This window comes from Trachymyrmex septentrionalis, unplaced genomic scaffold (assembly GCF_001594115.1).
Source record: "Trachymyrmex septentrionalis isolate Tsep2-gDNA-1 unplaced genomic scaffold, Tsep1.0 scaffold40, whole genome shotgun sequence".
Classification (NCBI taxonomy): Eukaryota; Metazoa; Arthropoda; class Insecta; order Hymenoptera; family Formicidae; genus Trachymyrmex; species Trachymyrmex septentrionalis.
Window position 1 is genome coordinate 4,962,965 of NW_017305569.1, and position 24,347 is coordinate 4,987,311.

Below are 24,347 nucleotides of genomic sequence, written 5' to 3' on the forward strand. Positions count from 1 at the left end.
GCTTAATGAATTAAAGTATCTAATATCTCATGATGCGTAAGAAAATAATTATTTACTGCCCTTAGATTTCGGTATACCTTTTTCACAAACAAAGATTTTAATAAATTAATTGTAATTATATTAATACTCTTAAATTCTTAAAGTGACTTATCATAAACATTAAATTTTTCTCTCTACTAAATTATTTAATATTTATAACGCAACAGTTAGTTTCTGCTTAACAATTACAACTAATCATAAACAGTCAATATATTTGTTCTTATAAATTATTTTTACTCGAGTATTGAGCTAACAGTAATAACAAGTTAGTTAAAAATAGTTAAATATGTGCAATCGTCGCATATGTGTCTCTCTTTAAAACTATCTAATATGAAAATGAACTTTTCAATTTTACAAAATATTAATTCAAATAACGAAACTGAATAGGTAATAAATATTTGTGTATTACACTTATTATTACAGTTAATCGATCTATCGCAAATACGATATCGCGTGACTACAAGAACACGACTTTATAGCGAGCAAGATTACAAATATGCTCACTTCCACTTCATGTGTGCAAATCTTCCTATGTTCGGTTCGTTTGTTCAGACGACTCTGAAACGAGTTGCAGCTTCTACCGTGGGATTACTTTACACCAACACCAGCAGCAGCAGCATCACACCGTGTCCTAATGCACTATTTATTGAGCACTTTAGACGATAAATTCGTGATGGGTTATTTAGTGCAGTCCCTTGACACGTACGCTTACACTTGCAACGAATTTCACGTTCTGTAATATGGTCTGTAAGTAGACATCGGGATATTATTCTTCGATAAATGATGAACATCACCCTGGTCGTATTCCACGTCATTATAGATGCCACTTTGATTCTGAAATATAAGTAATTTCATCGATACATAACTAAAAGTCAATTAGATTCTGTAGTTATAGTAATTAAATAGTAATACAAATGGATCGAATTAAAACGAAATCGAACAGTTTAAATTATATTAAAAATTGGAAGAGGAAATTGAAAAAGGATCAGAACAAAGCATTTGCACAAAAATATGACGATTTGGAATAAATTGATTAAAAATTACTTTGCGTCATTGAATCTCTTTTGGTCTTGTAAATTGATTTTATAATTATTGAATTTCTTTTTATTTTTATCTATTATTAAATTTCAATTAACATGGGGACGGGATTAAAGAAACCTTTTTTTTTTATAAAATTTATATTTAAAACTGAAGTATTAAATATTACAACTTTAAATACAAAGCGCCTTCCCGGTCCGAGTGTTAAGATGTTGAACTACTATCTAATATACATTCAATTAAATTGAATTAATATTTCAGAAATAAATTGAGAGCCGATGAAATTATCGGATTCACACAATCAATCTGAAACAAATAATCCCCCCAAATTCTCCCAAATCTTAAAAAACTGTAATAAACTTATTGTGAAAAATATTGCCTCGGCCGGGAGTCGAACCCGGATCTCTTGCATTCCGTGCGAGTTTGTCTCGGTAGTCTAAAGGCTCAGGACGCTCGCACGGAATGCACGACTCCCGGCCGAGGCAATATTTTTCACAATAAGTTTATTACAGTTTTTTAAGATTTGGGAGAATTTGGGGGGATTATTTGTTTCAGATTGATTGTGTGAATCCGATAATTTCATCGGCTCTCAATTTATTTCTGAAATATTAATTCAATTTAATTGAATGTATATTAGATAAATAGTAGTTCAACATCTTAACACTCGGACCGGGAAGGCGCTTTGTATTTAAAGTTGTAATATTTATATAGACGGTCTTGTTTCCAATCATATTGAAGTATTAAAACTATACCTCAATAAACAAATTTTTTATTTATTCAGTGTATATTCGCTATTTAATTACATTATACAATTTAATAAAGAAGCATTACTAAATTCCAGAGAGATAAATTTAAAAACCAATTCTTTCTCTACATCAAATATTTAATTTAGAAATAAATTCATAATAATAAAAATAAATCATTTTTATGATTTTAGAAATTATCATTTTTTTTCGAATATTATGATACATGCTCAACGAATTAATGAATACTTACCGCTAACGAAGATCTCGATTTTGGCCTCGGCACGTGAAAACCACTGCTCTGAGGAATTAGGTCAGCTCTGTCTTTATCTTGCGGCTCAGAATCTGAGCTATCCGGATCTGGTTGGGGTCTTTGTCTCGGCCGTGATGGGGCCTGAAGTCGCGGTAATGGGACCGGAGGCAATGTTCCGTGAACGCTCATGGGTGGATAACCGAACATCGCTGAGCTTGGTCGTGTAGGGCCCATTGGTTCGGTCTTCCAATAAAAAAATTGTCAAGAAGTTTCTTATTAACAAGCAAAACTCTTACTAATAAATACAACTAAAGTGACTTAATAAGAAAAATTTGTGACTTTAATCATTATAATTTATTGCATAGATATCATAAAAATTAATTTGTAGCTTCGGTAATTAATAGATACTTTGCAGTTGATAATATAATGACCATATATTTTTTATGTGATCAAATTTATATTGTCTGTCATCTATTTATGAACATATTAAAATTTATTACTTTTATTTATTTGCTTTCCCAATTTCAACATCAATTACGCAATATTTTCTTCATTAACAAAATTCTTATTACATCTCTTCTATCATTAATAAAAGAAGCTGATGCATACCGCATAGAGATTCGCAGTAGCCATGTGTTCCCCAAAATGAGCCCACATGTAAGGTGGCAAATTCGTTGGCGGTCCTTGTTTTACAGACGCCAAAGTGCCTACAGAACCAACTCTCGCTAAAGTCCCTATAAATTATTTATGTCTTTAAATATATATCCACTAGCAAAAGTTCAAATTTAAATTTATCTGTTAATTGATTTTACCTGGGAGAGTACCAGGTATTCCACCTTGGATGTAACCATACACCGGAGAACCTGCAGACTTTTGTTCGCGAGACCACTTACGACTGTAAAACGATGTACAGTTGAATTCGCGTATTACTGTACAGTAATAATAATTGATTGTATTATTTATTTTCAGCAGAACATATATTTTGCAACTTTTGAAAGTTTATTTTCTTTGCGCTGATTAGATTATACTTTTAGAGAAATATAGTTTTATCTAGGCGAGGGGAAACTTCCAATAGTTATAAAATAAATGTTCTGCTGAATGCGGCCATCTTTTAACGATAATTACCTCCACATAACGAGACAGACTAGAGTCAGAATTATTATTATTAACGCAGCCACCGATGCGCCTATAGCGACGCCCAGAACTTCACCGTCGACCTCGCATTGTGTGCCGTAATAATTGCCGGTGCATCTAAAGATTAAGAAAAAATTTTCAGTGCACTTAACAAGAACTTGTACAATCGCGTTTACTTACGTGCAGTGCATCTGATCTCCTTGATAGGAACAAGTGCCGCGATTATTGCAATAAGTTGAGGGACACGACAAGCACGTTCTGCCGGATTCATTAGGATCGTTTTTATGAGGATCTTTCAATCCTGAATTACATGTGCATGTGAAACCGCCGAAAGTGTTAGTGCAGCTGGAGGATGAATGGCAATCGTTCAACTCCGATGAAACGCATTCGTCTAAATCTATAAATTTAATTGCATTAGAAATTCATAACTTTTATAGTTATATTCAATTTTGCAAAATATCGCACCAGTTATAGCTATTAATTACAATTAACGATCGAGTCTTACCTTGCAAGTTTGATATGGATCCTGGTGGGCTGTCCACATACAGGGCACTGTTTCCAATGTTATTATTTCTTCTATGAATAACTCCTAGCAGATGTCTTTGAAGCTCACCGGCTAAGCTTGACCTAATTGTTCTCGGTTCGTAAATTAATTTCAGGGTTGCATTCACAAAAACTCCACCTTGTCCTTGGCTCACGTCTCCTTGATATACATTGTTTATCAGCGATCCCATATATTCATCCGAAAATGGTGTCATAGACATGGCAGATTCAACCTGTAAAACATATTATAAACGGAATAAATATAATCAGATAATTACATTTATTTAATAAATAAAAAAAGAGATAGTTAAATAAATTGTTTTCTATGTTTTAACTAACTTGTATATTCTAATTAAGTAGTTATAAGTTTGATCGAGATCTTTTTAATAAATTTTATAAATATTTTATTTTACTTCATACTCAGATATAGACATAATTAAAAATATTTAATATTTATATAATGTATGTAAAAAAATTTATATAATATTTATATAATGTATGTAAAAAAATCAATACACTATTTAGTTAGTTAGCTAAAATACAAAATTTAGTAAAAAAAAAGAGTTTAAATTATTTCTTAAACGTCTTCATTCTTATTCATATTTTAAATAATAATTAAGAATTATAATAATTAAATAAATGTAATAAAACTTTAATTGTTATATTTAATTTATATACTTACGGCTCTATTGGCCTCATAAGCAAGAGTTTGATAAGATTCCGAATCCTTGTCAGCTAGTCCTCGGTCCCATACGACTTTCTTGTCATAAAATTTGTCAACTCTAATTGACACGACAATACTGACGATCTCTAAAAGAGAAATACAGGGTGCAAACTGCGTAATCGTAACATGTATCTTGTGATTTTTAAACGCTTACTAACTTTTGCATGGCAGCGAATGCTGCAATCTCGCATATCCTGGCTTGCAGTGACAAGCTGATACTCCTTGAACCGTCGCGCAAGCTTCGTGTTGACTTGCGTCGCACGTACTTGTGTCGCCTACGATACAAGTGTCTATTCTGACAGGTGGCTGTGTCGGTCTTCGATATAACGGTGGTTGCCTCCGATTTGGTACATTCGGACGGGAAGTGGCAACAGGAGAGTCCGGTTGTGGAATAGCAAGACTGAATAAGAAAAATAGAAACTTTTTATGTAACATATATTTATCCTTGATCAAGTTAGCCGTCTTATCATTGTCGTGAACTTTTTTCCAAGAGTACAGAAAACAAATTATTAATAAATCGTCTAACGTTTGGCAGAAGATTTAAATCCAAAAGCTTTTAAAAATGTATTTCTTTTTACTGACATAATACGTTCTTGAAAAAGCATTCTATTAAATCAAGGCATACCCAGTGCCGATGATGGATGGCGGTTGCGTTCTAGGTGGTTGTGGTTGTACATGGGTAGGTGCGAGCGTCCGTTCCGTGGTATCGAATAAATTCAGATATGTTCTTTTACCGTCAATACTCACAAAACCTTCTCCGCCTATTGCAGAAGTTAATATGACGTCACCATCGTTGCCGCCTGAATTTAGAGACACTCTAACGCTCTCCCCTAAATTAAATTAAGAAATGATTATAGTTAATGAAACTCAGTCATTTAAAAAAAGATTCTCATTTTTTTATATTTAAACAAAAATTACCAGAACTTCCTCCGGGTCCTTGAATAGCCGAAACTGTTACGTCAAAGACGTCACCAAAAGATGGATGTCTCGAGGGTACATAAGGTCTTTGACTTGGTAATCCTTGCGCCCCAGTATAATCCAAAGTATCATCCAAGACAATTCCAGGTCGCGGACGATATCGTTCAGTGGATCCTATATTATGATTATATCTCACATAAATTATTTATTTATTTATAATAAATAATTCATATTAATTATGGATTATACATTAATATTATGCATGTAAGCAATAGTGCAAAAATGCTACAGTATAAATAAAAATAACATGTAATAATATTAGATTGCTAGAAAAGTCATCTTTCAGTTTTTACATACATATTTATTCAGAAACGAATAATTATTCCTTAAACGAAAGGCCATCGAACAATCATTCGCCATCATTCTGCTAATTGCTGGATTTGATCTCGGTATAATTATTCAAATTCTTTAGATGCGAAGATCTCCTGATAAGTTACCTTAACTTGCTCAACAGTTTCGAATTGTCGTTCTTGCAAGAAATGTTTCATTGAGTGAAACAGACCATAATTAAACAATGCAGAACTATATGCGGGCTGTACTGAGATATAATATCTTGATGCCTCTAGACTAATGGTATCGAGAATATGGCAGCAAACAGATTAGTGGTGAACAGTTTTCGAACGTAATTTTGAGGAATAATTGTTATTTCTAAATACATTTATATGTAAAACTCGAAGAGTGATTCAGAACTTTCTTAATAATCTAATATTTGTGCACGTCTCTAATGTAATCTTTTACTTGCCTGTATTTTTCGTGAATATCGAAGTCGGATGAATGTTCTTCTCCGTCGTGACCAAGTTCTTCGAATAAGTCATAGGGAGACCATCGGTCGGTGTCGAAACGCTGGACGTCGTTTCTATGTATTCGATATCTGATGTGCTACTAGGCTCCAAACTCACACCAAACTTGGTATCAACACTTGATTTCACGGTAGTCGCGGTCGGTCGAAGGACGACTCTTGTCGACATAGATTCGATCACTTGGACCGACGAACTGGTCTCGATATTCAAGGTGCTGGTCGAAAAAGTCTTCGAGGTGGTCGAGATAACTTTCTCGGTCGATTTTTCTCCTTTGGATGTCGAAAACGTTTTTTCTTCGTTTTTCGAAGATTTCGTAACTTTAATCTCACTGTTCGAAGATGCTACCGAAGACTCCAAATGTGATGTCGTGTAAGCCGAAGTGACGTCCGTAACAAGACCAAGGATCAATGTTTCCTCACTGTTGATTTTGTTTTCCTTCGACGGTGTATAATATTTGTGGTTAATAGGCTTCTTTGTTGACTCTTCGGGTTCATGTTTCTTCGTTGTATTCTGAATAGTTGAATCATCGACCGCCACCGTAGTTTCGACTCGATCTTTGCTAGAATTGCTCGCATAATTCTTAGTATCGTCGTTTTCGATAAGTGTTTCTTGATGACTGGCATCTTTCTTTATTGTGGAGCTCTCTTGAGGCGTTTCGGATTCCGGTTTTAAATCATACTGCGAGTTCTCTGTCGTTGAAAGGTTTTTGTCACGGTGGAAGGAGGAATCCAATGACGATAGCGGAGGGTAAGGTGACGGTCGTCTGTTCCCATCTTTAAAGAAAAATTAATTAATTTTTTTCCGTATAATTTTAATAAAATAAAGATTATTTTGTAATTATAATTAAATAAGTCTCATTTCATTAAAATTACCCGGAAAATTATTTTGTTTTGTATGTCCTGTTATGTTAAAGCACCCATGCGAAATAAGTAATTAATTAAATGCGTAATTATTTACGGTTGTACGACGTACTATAAGAAGAATCCCAACTCCAAGGCGGCACGACTTGTTCTGGTAATGGCACTCCGCTGATAAAGGGCCTAATGGGTCTCTCAGGTGGCAACAACGGTCTGTCAGGTGCAGGAGGCTTTTCAAATGGATAAGGATGTGATGACGGTGGCGGCGGTGGATTCATGCCAGGAGTGTCAAAGTCTGATGGTAATGGTGGCACATCCGATATTCTGGGTGGTCCTCTGTTATTGATCCTGCAAATTCAATGTCATTACAATAATGAGACATACTATACATGCGTACTTGTCATGTTTGCATCTGAAATAATAATTAATGCGAATTTTTGGGATTCTTCTGCGCCAAAAATTTATCTTATATATATGTAATATTTTTTAAATATAAAGGCATTCCCCCTCCCCTACAGTCTCTTAATATTTTTCATATAAATATATAACATAAATATGCGGAAATATGTGAAATAATATTTTCAAAAATTAATAATTCTAATACTAAAAGAATTTAATTAAACCGTCACATATAATAGTATCGTATAAAATATGATATACGGAAAAGATGATTTTGCTGAATATCTAAAAAAATTAAATATAGACCTGAAAATGATTTTATGGTACCATCAAAATAATTAAGAATAAGAATTTCAAGCATAATGAGTAAAAAATTTTGATATCATAGCAATTTGTTTGAGCGACATACACAATATAATTATTTTGATGGTCCAACATAGTTATTTTTTAATCTGTATCTATTTAAATTATGAGATACTTTAGCAAAACAGTCTTTTCTATGTAGGAAAATTAAAATTCTTCGACTTACCTCGTGGCTTGTATCGGCCTCAACGGCCTCACGGTGTTCGCGGCTACATTTACATTGCCATTGAGCAACTTGACGATACCAGTGATAATGTCCTGTATATCGGGATTTGCTTGTCTACCTGGTGGAGCGGTTTGCAAGATCGGCGGCACGCTATAAGTCCTCGAGGTCTCTTGACGACCTCGCCGCTGCTGATCCGCTGGCGAATGCTGTGCTCGTTGCCTCGGCGCGCCAACCAGCTGATGGGGCTCCGACAGAAGATCTACTCTTAGCGGAGCCCCTTGTTCTTCCCCCGACATCGATTCGCTTGTGGTAGGCACTATACTACTTGTGATAAATTATTTTAGAAGATTAATCATACTTTTAACTAGAATTAAAACAAACTAATCGTAATTTACGCTGATTATTGTTAATATAACATTTAGTTCCCTTTTTTACATCCTATTCGGAGTAGAAACACAGATTGAGTTAATTGAAACTCTGATGGATTCACGTAATTGAAGCTTTGGCAAATATCGACATCTAATGCTCATAGCAGGATCTTATATAGCTGTACTACGTTAATACGAAGAACCCATTTACGTTTATATAGAACTTCGTCCTTTGCGTTTAATTCGCCCTTTTATCAGTATTCATAGAAACGGAATGAAGCTTACTGGTAGTACTCGCCGGCTTTCGTCTCGATGTTATTACCATCGATATGAGCCACGTGCTTTGACGATGTCAGTTCGTTGATAGATTCGTCGTGACTCGTATCCTTGAACACAATTCTGGTCTCCTCTCCGTCGTAATCGTTAACGTTTTTCGAGCTTTCTAGCTGAAACGCCGGAACGGTTCTTTGGAAAGTCCAAGACTCGTCTGGGTGACTCCTACTGGATGTTTTTTCAGGGCCGGTGTAAGCACTAGCACTCAACACGATATTTTCCCGAGACATTCGAGAAGATGTTTTATCGTTCTGTATGGCCAATACTCCTGAAAGTGAACGAAAGTTAACGTTAACTTTTCCACATACCTACTTTATCAATATATTTTCTTGAAAAAATAGAGAATTTATCTCAAACTATATTTTTTTGTTTTCTCTTTCCTGTTTTAAAATAACTATTATTAAAATAAGTAATATATATTAATTATTTAAGATAACATTTTTAATTAATAATATAATTAAATTTTAAGTTAGAATTTTTCACCTTCGAGATTTTGATAATAGGATGTTACAGGAAATCGAGCTTTATGCTCGATTGTATTGCAAATTTTATACGTGAGGGCGATAAATCTAAATATAATGCACGCTCGTACTTTACGCGAATATTAAAACGGTAAACCACTGAAGTGGAGATTATTAGACCTACGGTCGTATAGGAATATTTGCTATGCTCGAGAAACTCGCGGTATATAATACTCGCGTATAAGGTTGATGAACTTTTTTCTTTTCATAATATTATATCAACGCGGCTGTTCAGAAGACCGAATTGCGTTTTAAGACTAGCCGTGTCGGCGTGTAAAATCAAAAGGTTGGACAGAGGACCGCACAAGGGACTGTTGCAGCAAATAAAGAAAAATATTAAATTGCAATGGTCACTTCCTCATTCCGTCGCGTAAAAAAATATATAATTATATCATCATTAGGACGTAATTAGCCCTGCCATGCTTGCGTGAGAAAGATCTCGTGCTTGATCCAGTCACAAATGAAATAATTTTGCATTCAAACCGTACTCTGAAATGGTACTTTACGGTATCGTTGATTCGCATCTCGGCCCTATTTAAAGGTTCCCCATTTCGAACTGTTAAATTCGCACGATGCTGAAGATACATGAAATGGCCCTTTGTGTCGAGGTAACGAAAATTTACTGTAATCTTTTCGCGATTGCTCTGCCATGTCATAAATAGCTTCATTTCCTCAACAAATTACTTCGCATGTAACGTGAATGTTCTTTCTCGCACGTAATTATTCTCTTAAAGTTTGCATATTTTTACGACGAGAAAATTTTATCATAAATTTTATTCTTTTATATATTTAAAAAAGTTATATAAAAATTATTAAAAAATGTTTATGTATGTATGTGCCACATCTCAAAGCGTTAAAAATATAAAAATTGCATAAATTGTTCCATTATTACGTATCTGTGTAAGATTTGAGCACGATTCCCTTATTAGTTTAAAAGTCTTTATGAATTTAAAAAATTTAAATGAATTTTTTGTTTGTCTTTTTATAAAAAAATCGCAAATATGAAAATAAAAATGTCATTAAAAATTAAAAAAAATATTTTATTCTATATTTTTTGTATATACTAAAAATTTAAAGCGTTAATATATACTACTGAAATTCTAATAAATATTTATAGTAATTTATTTGGATCCACTTACTCGTTTAAAAGTTATTTATCTAAAACCGCAGCAAACATAAGCTATTATAAACTAAATTATTTGTTGTTTTGTTTCTTGAAGTTGGTTTTCAGGGCGTATTCACAGCCAACATTTTTTCGGCTAATATTAGCTTTCTTTAATTTTTTGACTAATACTTTTTTAGCTTATATTGTACAATTATTGTTAAATTAAAAAACTACTACTCAGTTTTTTACATATTAAAAATTGAAGTAAAATATTTGTGACTAATTAAAAAAGAGAGGAAATGCTGTTCAGGCTCAGAAAAATTCTTTAACATGTATCGTGTTACTCGAGCGAGCAGATTAAACTTTCGAGACAGTAGAGAAGCTGTATCCGTGACCCTGCCTTCGACTAGTCATGTGATCTCATTGTCAGCGCTCTTCTTCTCGTGAAAGGGTAGCTTAGCTAGCGCAATGATCCATACCGGGTAAAAAAGGTTCCACAGTCAATCCGTCGAGGCAAACGGTACTCGTGAACGGTTGACATTCTCGAGGCCAGTATCGAACCGTTTGACCAATCGTGAACGTGACGGGTATGAAATTACGATTGCGCTCTGTTCACCTCTCCAGTTCTCGGACACTGCTCACTTCTTCTTCTCGTACCTCGATGGCACCTTGCGCCTTTCAATCGAAGGTAAAAAGGTTCATTGACATCGATGAAGCGCGTCGTCGGCGATCGGCACATTGAAATCGATCGGCTAAGATTCCTCTTGATAGGAAGACCAATCAAGGAATAGACGGAAGTAACTACTACGGCGGTTAGCCACTTATCTCAATTACTCACGATAGTTTTGTTGCCGAGACGAAAAGAGCAAAATCGATTTTGTTTTAGAGATGAGACAGTACTTGATCAAGCGACTTTAATGATCACTTAAGAATGTATTACACGTATTTTGAACAAAAATAAGAAAAAGAATTACAGAATTTTTAATTATTTTTGAAAGTAATACAAAAAGTTTGATAGTGATTTTGAAATTGATTTAAAAATTATTTCGATAAGAAGTAGACATATTTTTAAAAACTAATTAGGATAAAACGAGAATATTTTTATTTAAACTGTAAATTGTTAAATATAAATATTAATCTTATCGAATACAGCACATTTTATCCAAAAGAAATCCTAGGAATATCCTTAGGACATTCAGATCCAGTTTTTCATTATCTAGTTAACTTGTGGTTAAGCTTAACCTGATGTTTCACCAAAAGAGCTCCATTCATAACATCATCATAGATAAAGCCTATTGGACAAAATATCAGGTTAAACCTAACTAAGTTAGCCAGATAATGAAAAACCGGCTCAAGAGGATATACGTTTCTTTGAATGTCTCTAGGACGTCGCTTGGAGGTCTTGTTGTAAGTTGTTTTATATGCATATATTCATATTTTTATATGAAAAGTATAAATTTCCAATTCCAGTCACTTTTTGCAGAGATTGTACATCTGATATACCTTTAATTCTTGTCGATTGCTATCAGCCGCTAGTTCTAACTTGGCCATAATGCAACAGATGCAATAAAAAAGTATTTATCGGACATTATAGAAACTTTGGTGAAGATAAACGTTCGCACCTGTTGTCGATGGCTTGCGAAATTCCGTACCTTCAGTACAGAATTTTGCAAGCCTTCAAGTTAACATCCGGACAGAGCATAAAAAGATAAGGTAGAAAAAGGATGAGAAATTGTTATAACGGGGTAATAATGTAGTTAAATGTTGAATACAAAGTACTCTTAAAAATTGATTTCTTGTCTTTCTAAATCAAAAGAACGAATGCAGTAATAACATATAATTAGAAACTTTGTATGTGATGTATGCAAATAATACCAAATTGTAGAGAAATTAAGAAATTAAACAAAAGTTGATTATATAATCTAGAATTTTTTAATTAATGTTGCGGAAGCCGTAAAAAGAATCTCCAAGTGTGCCACGAAAACATTAATAAAAGTAAAAAGAAGTGAAAAAAAGACATAAATAAAATAGCGAATAAAGCGCAAAGTAAAAAATATTTTAGAAATGGTGAAAGTTACCTAAATTATATCGTGTTTGTTCCTGCTTTAATCAAAACAATACTATTCATTGCAATAAAATTATTTTTAAAATAATAAAATAGAAACTAAAATTTTATTCTTTATATCTGAATGTCGTGTTAGCGGTTTTTGATAAACAAATCTGTGTTGATAATTAAAGTGTACTTAATGACTTCGACACATTTGTTTTTACTCGTTATTTAATGTGTCGTAAATTGGAAACAGATGATATAATCCAAAACGAATTGAAAAACGCTGATATAATCTAAAAGAGATGAACAAATGACGTGTGTTCTGATAACTAATGTATTAAAGAAAGGTAAGCTAGCTGCATTGAATTGCTTTCGTGAGATCTTTCCCATATGATTAATGATACACATTTAATATTATCATAACACGCTTATCCGTTTCACACAGAATTGCACTAGAAATAAGACTTATGCTCGCTATTTTCTGGGCTTTGCTTCCTTAATGTCATAATTATATATTGAAAGCACCAAAGAGGATAAAAATGAATAGAATGTAAGCAAAACGCTCTATCCTTTCCGTTCTTTAATTGTATATTTCTATTTTTATAGGAAAATTGCAGGGTATTTCCGTTTTATGTAACGAACATTTTCTATATGGGTTGTGTAAATAACATGAAGTTCTCGATAAAATCAACCAGTGAAAATTTTATAATTATATCGTTTCTTTTCATCTATTAATTAAGTGTATATATATCTAGAGTGTCTATATAATTATCATAAAAATTAATACGTAATGAGAAATTAAAAATCGCACTAACAAGCAGCATTGTCGATTACATGTAGAAATGGAAATAGAAAGAAAAAAGTATAAATTTATGTAGTTTAATTAAAAGATGAAACACTAGGAACATAAAAAATTAAAAATATCATAACTGTAATTGAAGCGTATCGCAAGTTAAACGATTTCGATTTTTTTAACAAAAAAAATTAAAATTAAAACCGGAAAAACATCTGCTAGTTTGTCCTATCGAACTTTAATCGTAACAGAAATTTTATTTTGCATTTATGAGATGTAATAAGTAATTTGTTAGATAAACATATGAGGAGCACTCAAAGATACAAACTATAATTCAATAATCATATATGAAATAAAAGAAACACACTTAATGTAAGTTATATTATTTTTCAATATAATCACCAGATTTTCAGTACACCAGGAGGTAACTTTTGTATTTTTCGAGAAAAAAAATCTTTTAGTTGCAAACTAACCCACTCTCAAACACTTGTGATGATCTCTTTACTAGAGGTAAATTTTTTCAGCTCTCTTTGAAGGCTTCACTGCATTTAGACAATATTAGTTTATACAGGGTAGAGATAAACCTATAGAACAATTAAATAAGAAGATTCTTTTGTCCGATAAAAAAGTAAGTCGAAAAAGTGCAGAATAAACTTTTTTCCTTCAAGCCTTTGTTACGAACAATTTAATCTCTCAATAAAATAAATAAAATTTGACTATTTGTTATATTCTTTAATCCAGCCACGCATAAAGTCATGTAAATGTAAATATGATAAAATTTACAATGTCTTTCCACAAACCGTATTTTTATCAAATGCATGCGCACTCCATGATTTTCAAACTTGATTTTCTAAGTCTCGAACAAAAAAAGTTTATTTTGTATAAGACTTATTTTTGTACAAGAAATTATATCTTTTTTGTATAATTATTGAATTATAATTTAATTTAATTAATTTGAATGCTCCTAGTAATATAATTTTATTCGACCGGACATACATGTAACATTTAGTTTTACAATTTTCAAATTAACTGAGTTAGGTACATTCGATTCTCAAATAGAAGAATCTCTCTCGAAAATGATTTGCATTTTGTATATTTGTTAGACAATGCTGCATCCTCGCGTGGGGATGCAACGATGCGCGAAGTAATTTAAGTGAAACTAAGACGACAAGCCGCGGCATAGATCACGACGTTTCGATAGTAGCCATGGTTGACCTGAATATTGTCTATAAATGCAGAATATATCGGCCAAAACAATTAATCCCATCTATCACGTAGAACGTTTACATGACCGCATAAATATTCTTGCATCCGGCGGGATGTTCGTCGATCGTAAAAATGCATCTAGAATTATTGTGTAGAAAGTGTGCATATTTAGAGAACCATTTTTTTTATGAGCCTTTCCCTCTTCTTGCAACTTTCACCGCTAGCGACAATAGCATGAAACAAGATTGACGATATCACATTAAGATTCGCGATGTCTTTCGTAGCGTATCCTCCCTTCTATTCAATTATATTAATAGCAGAAATCTTAATGAAACAATTTAACTTAAAAAAATGTAATAAAAGGACTAGTTGAAAATTCAATGTCGTTAACGATGATTACCAATACCATGATTACAATTGTGTACAAAATAGAAGTTCGTGAATCAACGAGATGCTTAATAGACATTCGAATTGCAGGCAATACTGAAAAATTAAATAACTGCAATCGATTCACTATTTGCGTTATTTGGTTCCAAATTATTGCTTTGACGAGGCGAATTACAAGACGTGGTTATCATGAAACAAGCATATGAAGAAAATTACATTTCATGTCATCATTACGATCCACATAAAATTATCGTGTCGCGAGAGTGGAAATTGATAAAACATGAAGGTGATCATTATCCAGGCGGTACTGCGAAATAATAGGAAGCTTAGTCGCACGTTCTAAGATATCTCCGGTACAAGAACTTCAACGTTTTTGCGAACACGCGATCTAGCCGGGCGGATAAAGCCATTCGCATCGCTGTCTGATCATGTCAACTATTAATTATTCATTAGCGAAGGTACCGATTGTTCAGGTAAAAAGCATTAACATTTATGCCTTCGTGATTCGGTTCGCCGCGGTTAGTTTGCGAGTATTCTCTCTGGCGAGACCTTGCTTCTACGCCTTTTTTAAATTAATCGTTAAACAACGCATACGACACGCAGCGATTTTGAACGCGATGCCCGTTCTGCAGATACGATTAGAGTTGCATTCAGAGCATTCCCGATGTAGACTTTTTTCATTACAATACACCGTTGCAGAGCGCACAATGCTTTCTTATCGTAATTAAATCGCTACAATGACGGCTGATGTGAAGGAATGATAAAACAATTGATGATACTTAGGCTATGATAAATTACTATTGAGATGAAGTACACTAAATTGCTTCTCATTGAATTATTTGGAATTTGTTTTATACGTATAAATGAGTATCTTTGTACTTTTTTTGTAAGGAAGGAATATTGTACGCAAAATTATTGTACATTTGCTTTTAGACCGCTTAAAACTTTCAGTGAAATTTCTCATAAAAGAATGGTAATCTTAAATCCTTATATATAAATTGTAACGTTCTGTTGAACTCTTGATGAAATCTCTTGATAAGCGTTAGTAGTGCACCGATTGCAGCATAAAAACTACCGACATTCTTTTCTTCATTCTTATTAATATAGTCAGTTTTATGTAAATGGCTAAATGCTATTAAGAATTATTATTTACTTTGTATCTCATTATAATCTTAAATGCGTGAGAAAGAGAATACGGAAGTGGATGTAATGATAAGATTTCTCGTGGTTTCCTTTCCGCACGAAGCGTTCAAATATTGTTCAAACGTGTAGATGTCGACGGAAATTCGCTGGAAAAACTCACTGGCGCGCTTTCCGCTCTTCCGCGTAGTGATAAAAGTTATCAAACTTTACGGGATAGAGGCGGCTGTACAATTTGCTTGGATTCTCACGGCATCCTCTCCCGATGACATCCAGCATAATATATGCATTGCAAACTATCCGCCGTAACTCTAAATACGGCTAAAGCCGCAAGCATAATGCTCACAATAGTAGGACATTCCAGGTAACAGGATAATACACTGTAATTGCAAGCAAACTGTTGTACCAGGAGAGCTGACAATTGGCGGTGTATGTACACATGAGAGAACGTAATTTTAATTCTAATTAAAATACAATGCCCGGCGTGTGCGTTCGCGATAAGATTCTCATCTGCTACACAGTTATCTCCCTGAAAGTATGTCGAATCATAAAAATATTGAACACGCGCGTCAACAAAGTATCGATCATAAATGTTGCTCCGTCAACATTATTACTCATAATTATCATTACAAGTAACAATGTTGAATAATGAAGCAAATAAATCAATATATGCCTATATTATTAGTAATAAGGTAGGTTGAAGATGAATTAAAGCATACATAACGTAAAAGATCAAAACTCGTATTTTTACTATTATATTTTATTATTACAATTTACATTACTTTTTATATTACTATCTTTTATTATTTTACATTTGAATAGCCCATTTGCAAAAGTAGTCTATACATGAAATATTTTTTGGTGAAAGCGAAAAAACTTGTATAATTATTTTCATTAAAGATTTTTTTAATTTTTCAAGATCTTTCAAGATCTTACCAAGATTTTAAAAAATTAACAAAAATTTATTGTTTGAGTTATCAAAATATGTAATATGGTATAAAAAATACAATTTCTATTTATTAAAATACAATACACTTAATTACTTTCACAGTTACAAAAGGATTTAGTTAATTTATAGAACTGAAATCTAAAAACAGTTAAATTTTAGAGTAGGTTTTTGAATTAAACAAAATTTGTATTTCAAGGCATTTTTATTATTCTATTAATAAATAAAATTAATAAAAATTTATTATTCTGTCAACAAATTAAAAAATTTATATCCTACAGTACAAATTATTACATTTAATTATTTATTGAAAAAAATACAATGATTTTTTCTCTTTTATATTTATGTCAAATTTGAATAAAAAATAAATATCAAACACAGATGAAAAATTGGCAAAACAAGTTTTATATAAAAATAATAATAAATGAAAATTAAAAATTTATATAGGAAACATAGATTAGTCAGAGTATAGAGATTTAATTTCTTTTGCAACTTAATTTTTCTTCTTTGATTTTATGAGATTCGTAACTGTTCTTACATAATTTCAATATTCAATTTGTAAGAAAAAATCCAAAAAATTCCAACATCTTATTTTCTTTTTATTTTTAGATATGATGACTTTTGCATTTCTACTATTATACCTATTTATTTTGCTTCAAGATATAATATAAAGCTATAGAGAGAATATGTCACGTAATTTGCATATATTGTATGTTACTGAAAATTAATTTCGAAAGAAATAACAACTTTTTACGAATTTCCTTTGAAAAAACATGATCAAAATGATCCGACGACACTGGTCAAGATGAGCTCGTGTCTATTTAAAATTACAGTCGGTCGTTCCACTCAGCGCAGCGGAGCGCCGTTTTATCGGCGCGTATTAATGGAAGATATTTTTTACAGTTTGCGCGTTGTAAACAAGTAACGGAGTTCACGGGCACTACGATCTCTCTAATGCGAGCCGAGAAGCCATGAGAATGTAGGTGAATCGCATAGCAAGCGGCGCCGCCGTCGTTACGAACGGAATGCAGTTCCGCCGAGCCTCTCGCGGAGGCTGGAATATTCTGCATCTTTGGCTGGAACCACGATTCTCACCTCACGATCGTACGAGACGAAACGTCGCCTGCATGCAATCGTACTCGAAATAATTAGTGGCAAATATGCGAGAGAGTAGCTACGCGGCGCAACGATCTTTAACGGTGGTACTTTTACTTCGTTAATTATCTTCTGGCCAAACGTTTCTTGCGGAATGTTCGTGGATAGGATTGAAATTGTTTCAAAGAATGAAAACGGTATTATTTCTCTCATAGGCGTATCCGTGGATCTTTTAAAGAGAGTTTTTGTTATCACCCGTTAAAAACGATGTGTGTTTTAATACTACTATTGTTATTATTATTGTACATTTAAAATATTTATGATAATTTTCTCAGGAAATGAATAAAAAACTTCGGATGGATTTGAACCCTGCAAATTTCTCCTCTAAATACACTAATAATTTCTTTATAATAAGATCTTATTTAACATAATATATAATACCAAGTAGAAAAATATATCCCGCATTTAACTATGTTGTTTTCACTCAGGGAAAGTGTAGATTAGCATTTTTAATGCAATATATTCTATTAGCTTAGTCACTTAGTTTTCAAAAATTTTTAATATAATAAAATGCTAAGTTAGAAATATAATTGTAAGATTACTGCTGAATACAATTTTGAGCGAATGAAGCTGAATGCAATTTTAATGTTAAAGTTAAATATTTTATACGGTAAATTTTTGTTTTACAAAAAAGCAGAAAATCTGTACGGAGTATCAGTCAACGGAGTTTCCGTCGCCCGTTTATTATTAGCAGTTTCAAGAAAGCGCACAGTATTGAAGACGATGGCACAAGCAGAACCATAAAGATAAGATTCTTATAGTTACTTGTAAAACCGTAGGTTGCTAGGGTCAGCATGACGAATGGTTGTAGTGAAACTAGCTAAAGGACTGTGCGTAAGAAAAGGTAATTGTTCACAGTAACACATATTTCCAAGAGACACGAATATTATATACTTTTCACGAGAAGGTAGAACACCTTTCTCGACGGCGAAATCATGAATATCTTATTTGCGAGAAATGTAGAAAGAAAGAGAGAGGGGCAAACGTAAAAATATTACCGGTTTCAAGTTCTTTTCTGCTGGTAACACTGGTAATAACGATATTGACCTGAAAGCGGAATTAGTGCGATTACATACACGGGTGACCTCAAGAAAGGTGACCGATTAAGCATGGGAGTCTCCGACCTGTGTCCTATCTAATTCAAAAGATCGATCCGGTTCGCACGGCCTCGGCGAATTTCCCATAATGTGTGCGTGATAATGGCTCTTACGTTAAATCTCAAGTAATCATCTTATTGTTTGTGGTGAAGTTAATTCGAGTACTACTATTGTGCCGCTCTTTCAACACACACTATTGGTACCCCGAATTTAATAAATTAAATTTCAATTGACACATATTTGAAGTAACCACAAATGGTAGATGCACACACAATTAATTTTTTTTTTACTATTAATACTGTTTCACAATTTTTCCTTTTACATCTTCTCCTTTTTTTGGACTAACTAAACGTCGATAAGCCTAACGCAACCATAAAAGAACAGGAAAGAAACCTGACAGGGGTTTACCCGTGGACGTATATACCGTGCTATGTGCCGTCTCTCGAGGCGGTAACGGCAGACTTAACGGTACCCCATTCCAGCCCAATATTTATTCTTTTCGCTGTAAACGCGACATTTCATATCCGCGTGATGCAATTACGACACGAAAGATAGAAAAGTGAATTGTAACAATCTTGAATTTCGAAAGGGGGATAGTTCAATTAATGATCTTGATATTTGAAACAAAGTCAAGGAGATCAAAAATAAATTCTTTTTTTTTTTTATTTGACAAATTTTATATATGCCTTTTTTTCCTGATATTATTATACGCGTTCCTTTACAATTTTAATAGATATTATTATCAACTATAATATTAGCGTTACAGTTATTGACAGAGATTTTTTTTTTTACTTCAACAGCGATTTACTTCAATAACAAGATTAAGCTTCCACTGTCATAGCTCAATGCAGGATAGTCATAACACATGCATCATGCACGCATTATCTTGAATTGTTTGTGTACTGTCATTCTAAAAATCTATGAAGAGCATATCTATAATCGCTACATAATACTGTATTTACAGAGTCGAAGAATTCTTGGATGAAATGATCAAGTGGAAATTTAATATAAAAGCGTTTTCTCTCGGTCTGAAATTATTGTATATTTGTTAACATTATATATGATAATGACCTCATGTTTAGGTCAAAATATTTGTGGATTTATTGTTCATACTAAATAATTGGTTGGCTCGTAGCTCTTTATTTTGATATATATATTCAAATAAATTCTCTGTAAAATAGTTTTGTTTTAAGATGCTTATTTGATATCTTTCGATCGGTATAAATGTGACATTTTTTAACCGCATAGTGCAATTCAACAAGCGAAATTGTATAATTAAATCGATATTGCATATAGGCAAATCAATGTCACATGAAAGTGACACCACTTCAAAAGAAAGATGGATTGTTTCACGACAGCTGGTAATCGTGACATGACAAGAGCGCACGCAATTCCGATACGGAAGTTAGTCTATAAACGTCAACTATGAAATAATCTCATGTTATACGGAAATGTGAATCTTTTATTATTTGTCTTTATTGCAGTGATTTTCTTTACAATATTTTAAGACGCTTATTAGCATAACTTGAAAAATGTATATATTTAAAAATATATATGTATAAATATTACTCATAAATATCATATTGTTAAGCACCAAGATTTAGTTTCGATTATATTTGGCCCCTTTATACTTATTTTATAATTATAAATGGAAATTAGGTAAGAATAAATAAGAGAAAGAATGCTATTTTCGGTTAAAATGAATCTTGGTGTTTAGTAATGTTTGCGAATATATTTTTCAATTCTGTACTGTCCGCCGATTCGATTTGTCAGACTTGAAAAGCAATCATAAATTGAAGCTGGAAATAACATCACAAATTACATTAATCATTATTCAATTCAATAATAATGTTAAAAGGTGTTTTAAAACATTATTAAGACATATTTTGCACAAAAATTTATTTGATTTTCTTAATTTTGTTTCAGATATCGTGATAAACTATTTTACTTTCAAAACTCAATTATTATAATTCACTTCTTTATCCTTCGTGCCGTAAACGTTTTCGCTTAAAATTCGACTTTCGACTCGCGCTTTCATGAATTCGGCAGATAAATGGATTTTTATCTCGATAGATCTTGAAAATAGCGATTCTCTGTGTAGTCTGAACTAGTCTTCGTTTTTGTTCTACTGTATACGCAGTAATTTCGTGATACTTTCACGGTTTGTGCGGTTGGGCGAAAGTCAGGGAGTGATGAAACTCTATGCCGGATATACGTTTCTCGATGTCGTTGCTCCCGCCGCGCCAGCGTGATGACGTTAGTAGCTTCATGCAAATATTCTTCCTTGCGCAAACGGAAAACCCGATATAGCGACGGTAAAATTCACGAAAGCTACGGGAGTGACGCGTCAGCCGATGACTCTTTCATCGGTGAAAAGGAATGCTTACAGCATCGAGCATCATGGTATTGATATTACGCAGTGAATTGATAATGATACCAATTCAATATTTCGAAAATATATTAGCCTATAAATTCATAAATCAACGATATTAACACGAAATGGATTGCGGTGCGTCAGTCATTAATTTATACGTGAAGAGACACAGAATTGAATATTAATGCTCCAGAATGGTAATAAGCGAAAACGCATAAAACGCAATAACGGTTATATATGTTTCTGTGATTTAGGAGGCGAAATATGCGAAAATTAAATCCGTAAAATTTGCATTAAAATCTCCAGCGATTATTTAATATTTTTCATACAGCAAAATGTCTGTTTTATGCTTTAAAAAAAATAGTATGTTAAGAAAAACTTTACAAATTTCCATGATCTATTAATAACACACTTAATTAAGTGTTAATTTAATAAACTAATAATTATAATATAATAACTATATTAATGTATTTAGACAACTCAATTTAAAATCACTCGATGTAAATGTTGAACACTTGCCTCGTATAGACTATAAATCTAGTAAGTGTTACACACGTTTCCTTCGTTTATCTCCGTTTTATATGAAAACAGTTGGTGAGACACGAATAGAGAAAATATAGGCCATATCACTTATTCGATCTCTACAATTTTATACGGGCTTTACCGATAAATTGCGTATGCGTGTACGCGTTTCGTAATCGCGTCGCCAATTTTATCTGAAACGTGAAGATTTCGATTTGAACGTTTCAATTATTAAAAGGAATGAACTCGGTGTTATATTATCTTTTTTTGCAATTATTTTCATTGTGATGTATAATAACGAGATATTAATTACGATTGCGGTTGCCGCCTTTCCGGTTTTTAATTGAAAAATCCAGCTGTTTGAACGACTCTCTTGTAGACGGAAAAAAATCCCTGATTAATCGTTCAAAATTTTAATATTAAAAAAAAAACAAATGATAACATGTTTAATTTTTACATACACACGCGAGCGCAAAATCATTAGCAAGAGAAGATCAAATCTTTAGAATTTTCTTATAATACAGAAAACAACAACTTAAATGTTACAAGAAAATAACAATTTAAATAGTAATAATTGATTTCAGATAAGAAGACCATTCCAAGCACACAGTTACGTTCAAAATACTTTTAATAGTCGTTGAAAATAAAATTTAATCGTTTAATATGTAAAATAAATAACCGCTTAAAATTTGATATGTTTTTAAAACTATTTAATAAACGTTATAAAAATGTCATTGAAATGTTATGAAATGTTTATAACGTCTATTTAAAAATTTTTTACTAATTTAAAATATTATTTCATACAAGACATTTCGACTGTTTAATAAACGTTAACGTTAATAACATCCATTTAACATTTTTACATATTATAAAAACATATGATGTATAAACATTCATCAAACATGAATGGTCTGCTTGGAATCGATGTTCGGCAAAATGCTAGTCGGAGATGGCCAATCGTGATTTCCCTCTCTATGTTATTAATTAAGTAAATTATTATTTAATATCTTTATTTTTCCATGTTGCTATTTCGAAGTTATTGCTATACATATTTTATAATAGTGTGTAAGTATATTTTACGGACTTTATTCGCGATTTTATATAGAATAAGATATCTACATAGAATTGAAACCAGACATGCAGTGGCACGACACGGATACCGAAGCGCTTATCTCCTCACGTAGTACTGACTGCATACACTGCTGCGAAACCGGACATACTTCTATTTACGCAGTCGCGACATATTTGCATAAATTCTTGACATGTTTTTCGAAAAAATCAGGATCTACATTCATCATATGTAAATATAACTATCCTGGAGCAATCCTTGTAGAGCTTACTGGCGTTATATTCATCAGGTGAATGATAAAATATTCCTCAATTACTTAATAGCTGCGTGTGATGAAGCGTCGACGCGTCGATACAAGCATTCTTGAACCTGTCGAAATTTTCGGTGGAGGTCAAGATACCGGTTTCGGACATGCCGACACTCCGCCGGCTTAAAAACCTATCGAACAGGTTCAAGATACGTTTCAAGACATTGCATTCTTTTTGTAAATTACATTAATTATTTCGCGACTGAACGATGTGATACCGGCATACTTAAACTGGGCGTTAACGTCGCCACGACAACATCACATTGCGATCATTGATATCTCCAGTGAACTTTTAGTTTGTATATCTTTCGTAATTCGTATTTTATAATCTGTACAGATTAGGCAAAATGTATTAATAACTAAATAGAAATTTTATCTATTATTAATTACATTTTCAATTGTTCTTTGTTTTTTTAATTATATGTTTACAATTAAAACAATTATAATCGTGCATTAAATTATATGTTTTGTCGAATATTTTATAGAACTTGTTGTTTCATAATTATTATAGATAGACTCGCAATTAAAATTACGTTTAATATTTTGTTAAATTTTTATTAAAAAACATATTCCAACAGGCATTGAGAATTCATCGCAGAGCATTTAACATAAATACTGCACGTCTAATTGTTCCATCCTCCACCTCCTGACTCACTACCCTATCCCAACCTTTCCTCTCCCGAACTTACCGGACAGTGCAAGGATCGTCAAGGTCACGAGGACCTTCGATCCATTGGATCCCGCCATGATCATCGATTGCTCTCGCAACCCTGCGCGTCTCCTAGCAAGATCAAGAACGCGAATGTCAAGGACGCGATATCGCGTGGAACCTTTCTTCAGGATTCCGCGCACCTGGACCGGTCGTCGTCAATTTGAAGCGAGCTGTGGTGCCTACTGATGTTCGCCATTTTGGATCACAAGCCTATAATGAACCGCT

At 32.9% G+C, this 24,347-nt stretch overlaps 1 protein-coding gene across 2 annotated transcripts; it reads right to left on the reverse strand.

The window, feature by feature from the left end:
- Window positions 1–340: 340 nt before the first annotated feature.
- Window positions 341–24,329, reverse strand: LOC108751143. Of its 2 annotated transcripts, none has more exons than XM_018491187.1 (16): window positions 24,100–24,329; window positions 8,691–9,006; window positions 8,038–8,358; window positions 7,225–7,457; window positions 6,195–7,025; window positions 5,393–5,566; window positions 5,100–5,304; window positions 4,633–4,874; window positions 4,433–4,560; window positions 3,713–3,983; window positions 3,388–3,604; window positions 3,199–3,324; window positions 2,886–2,968; window positions 2,683–2,807; window positions 2,074–2,316; window positions 341–873 (listed from the first exon to the last, which is right to left on the reverse strand). In XM_018491187.1, the coding sequence occupies exons 1-16, from the start codon at window positions 24,161–24,163 to the stop codon at window positions 766–768; spliced, it is 3,687 nt and encodes a 1,228-aa protein (XP_018346689.1). In that variant the 5' UTR covers window positions 24,164–24,329; the 3' UTR covers window positions 341–765. The 2 variants fall into 2 exon arrangements, with proteins under 2 accessions (XP_018346689.1, XP_018346688.1); XM_018491186.1 differs by having other exon boundaries at window positions 8,038–8,361.
- Between the last annotated feature and the right edge of the window lie 18 nt (window positions 24,330–24,347).

Bases quoted from the DNA above. Each gene is read 5' to 3' on its own strand.
- LOC108751143 (XM_018491186.1), bottom strand. From the start codon at position 24,163: ATGATCATGGCGGGATCCAATGGATCGAAGGTCCTCGTGACCTTGACG. The intron at 8,362-8,690 runs GTAAGCTTCATT...ATTTATCACAAG, and splicing joins AAAGCCGGCGAGTACTACCA to TAGTATAGTGCCTACCACAA. The intron at 7,026-7,224 runs GTACGTCGTACA...TTTTCTTTAAAG, and splicing joins GAGTTGGGATTCTTCTTATA to ATGGGAACAGACGACCGTCA.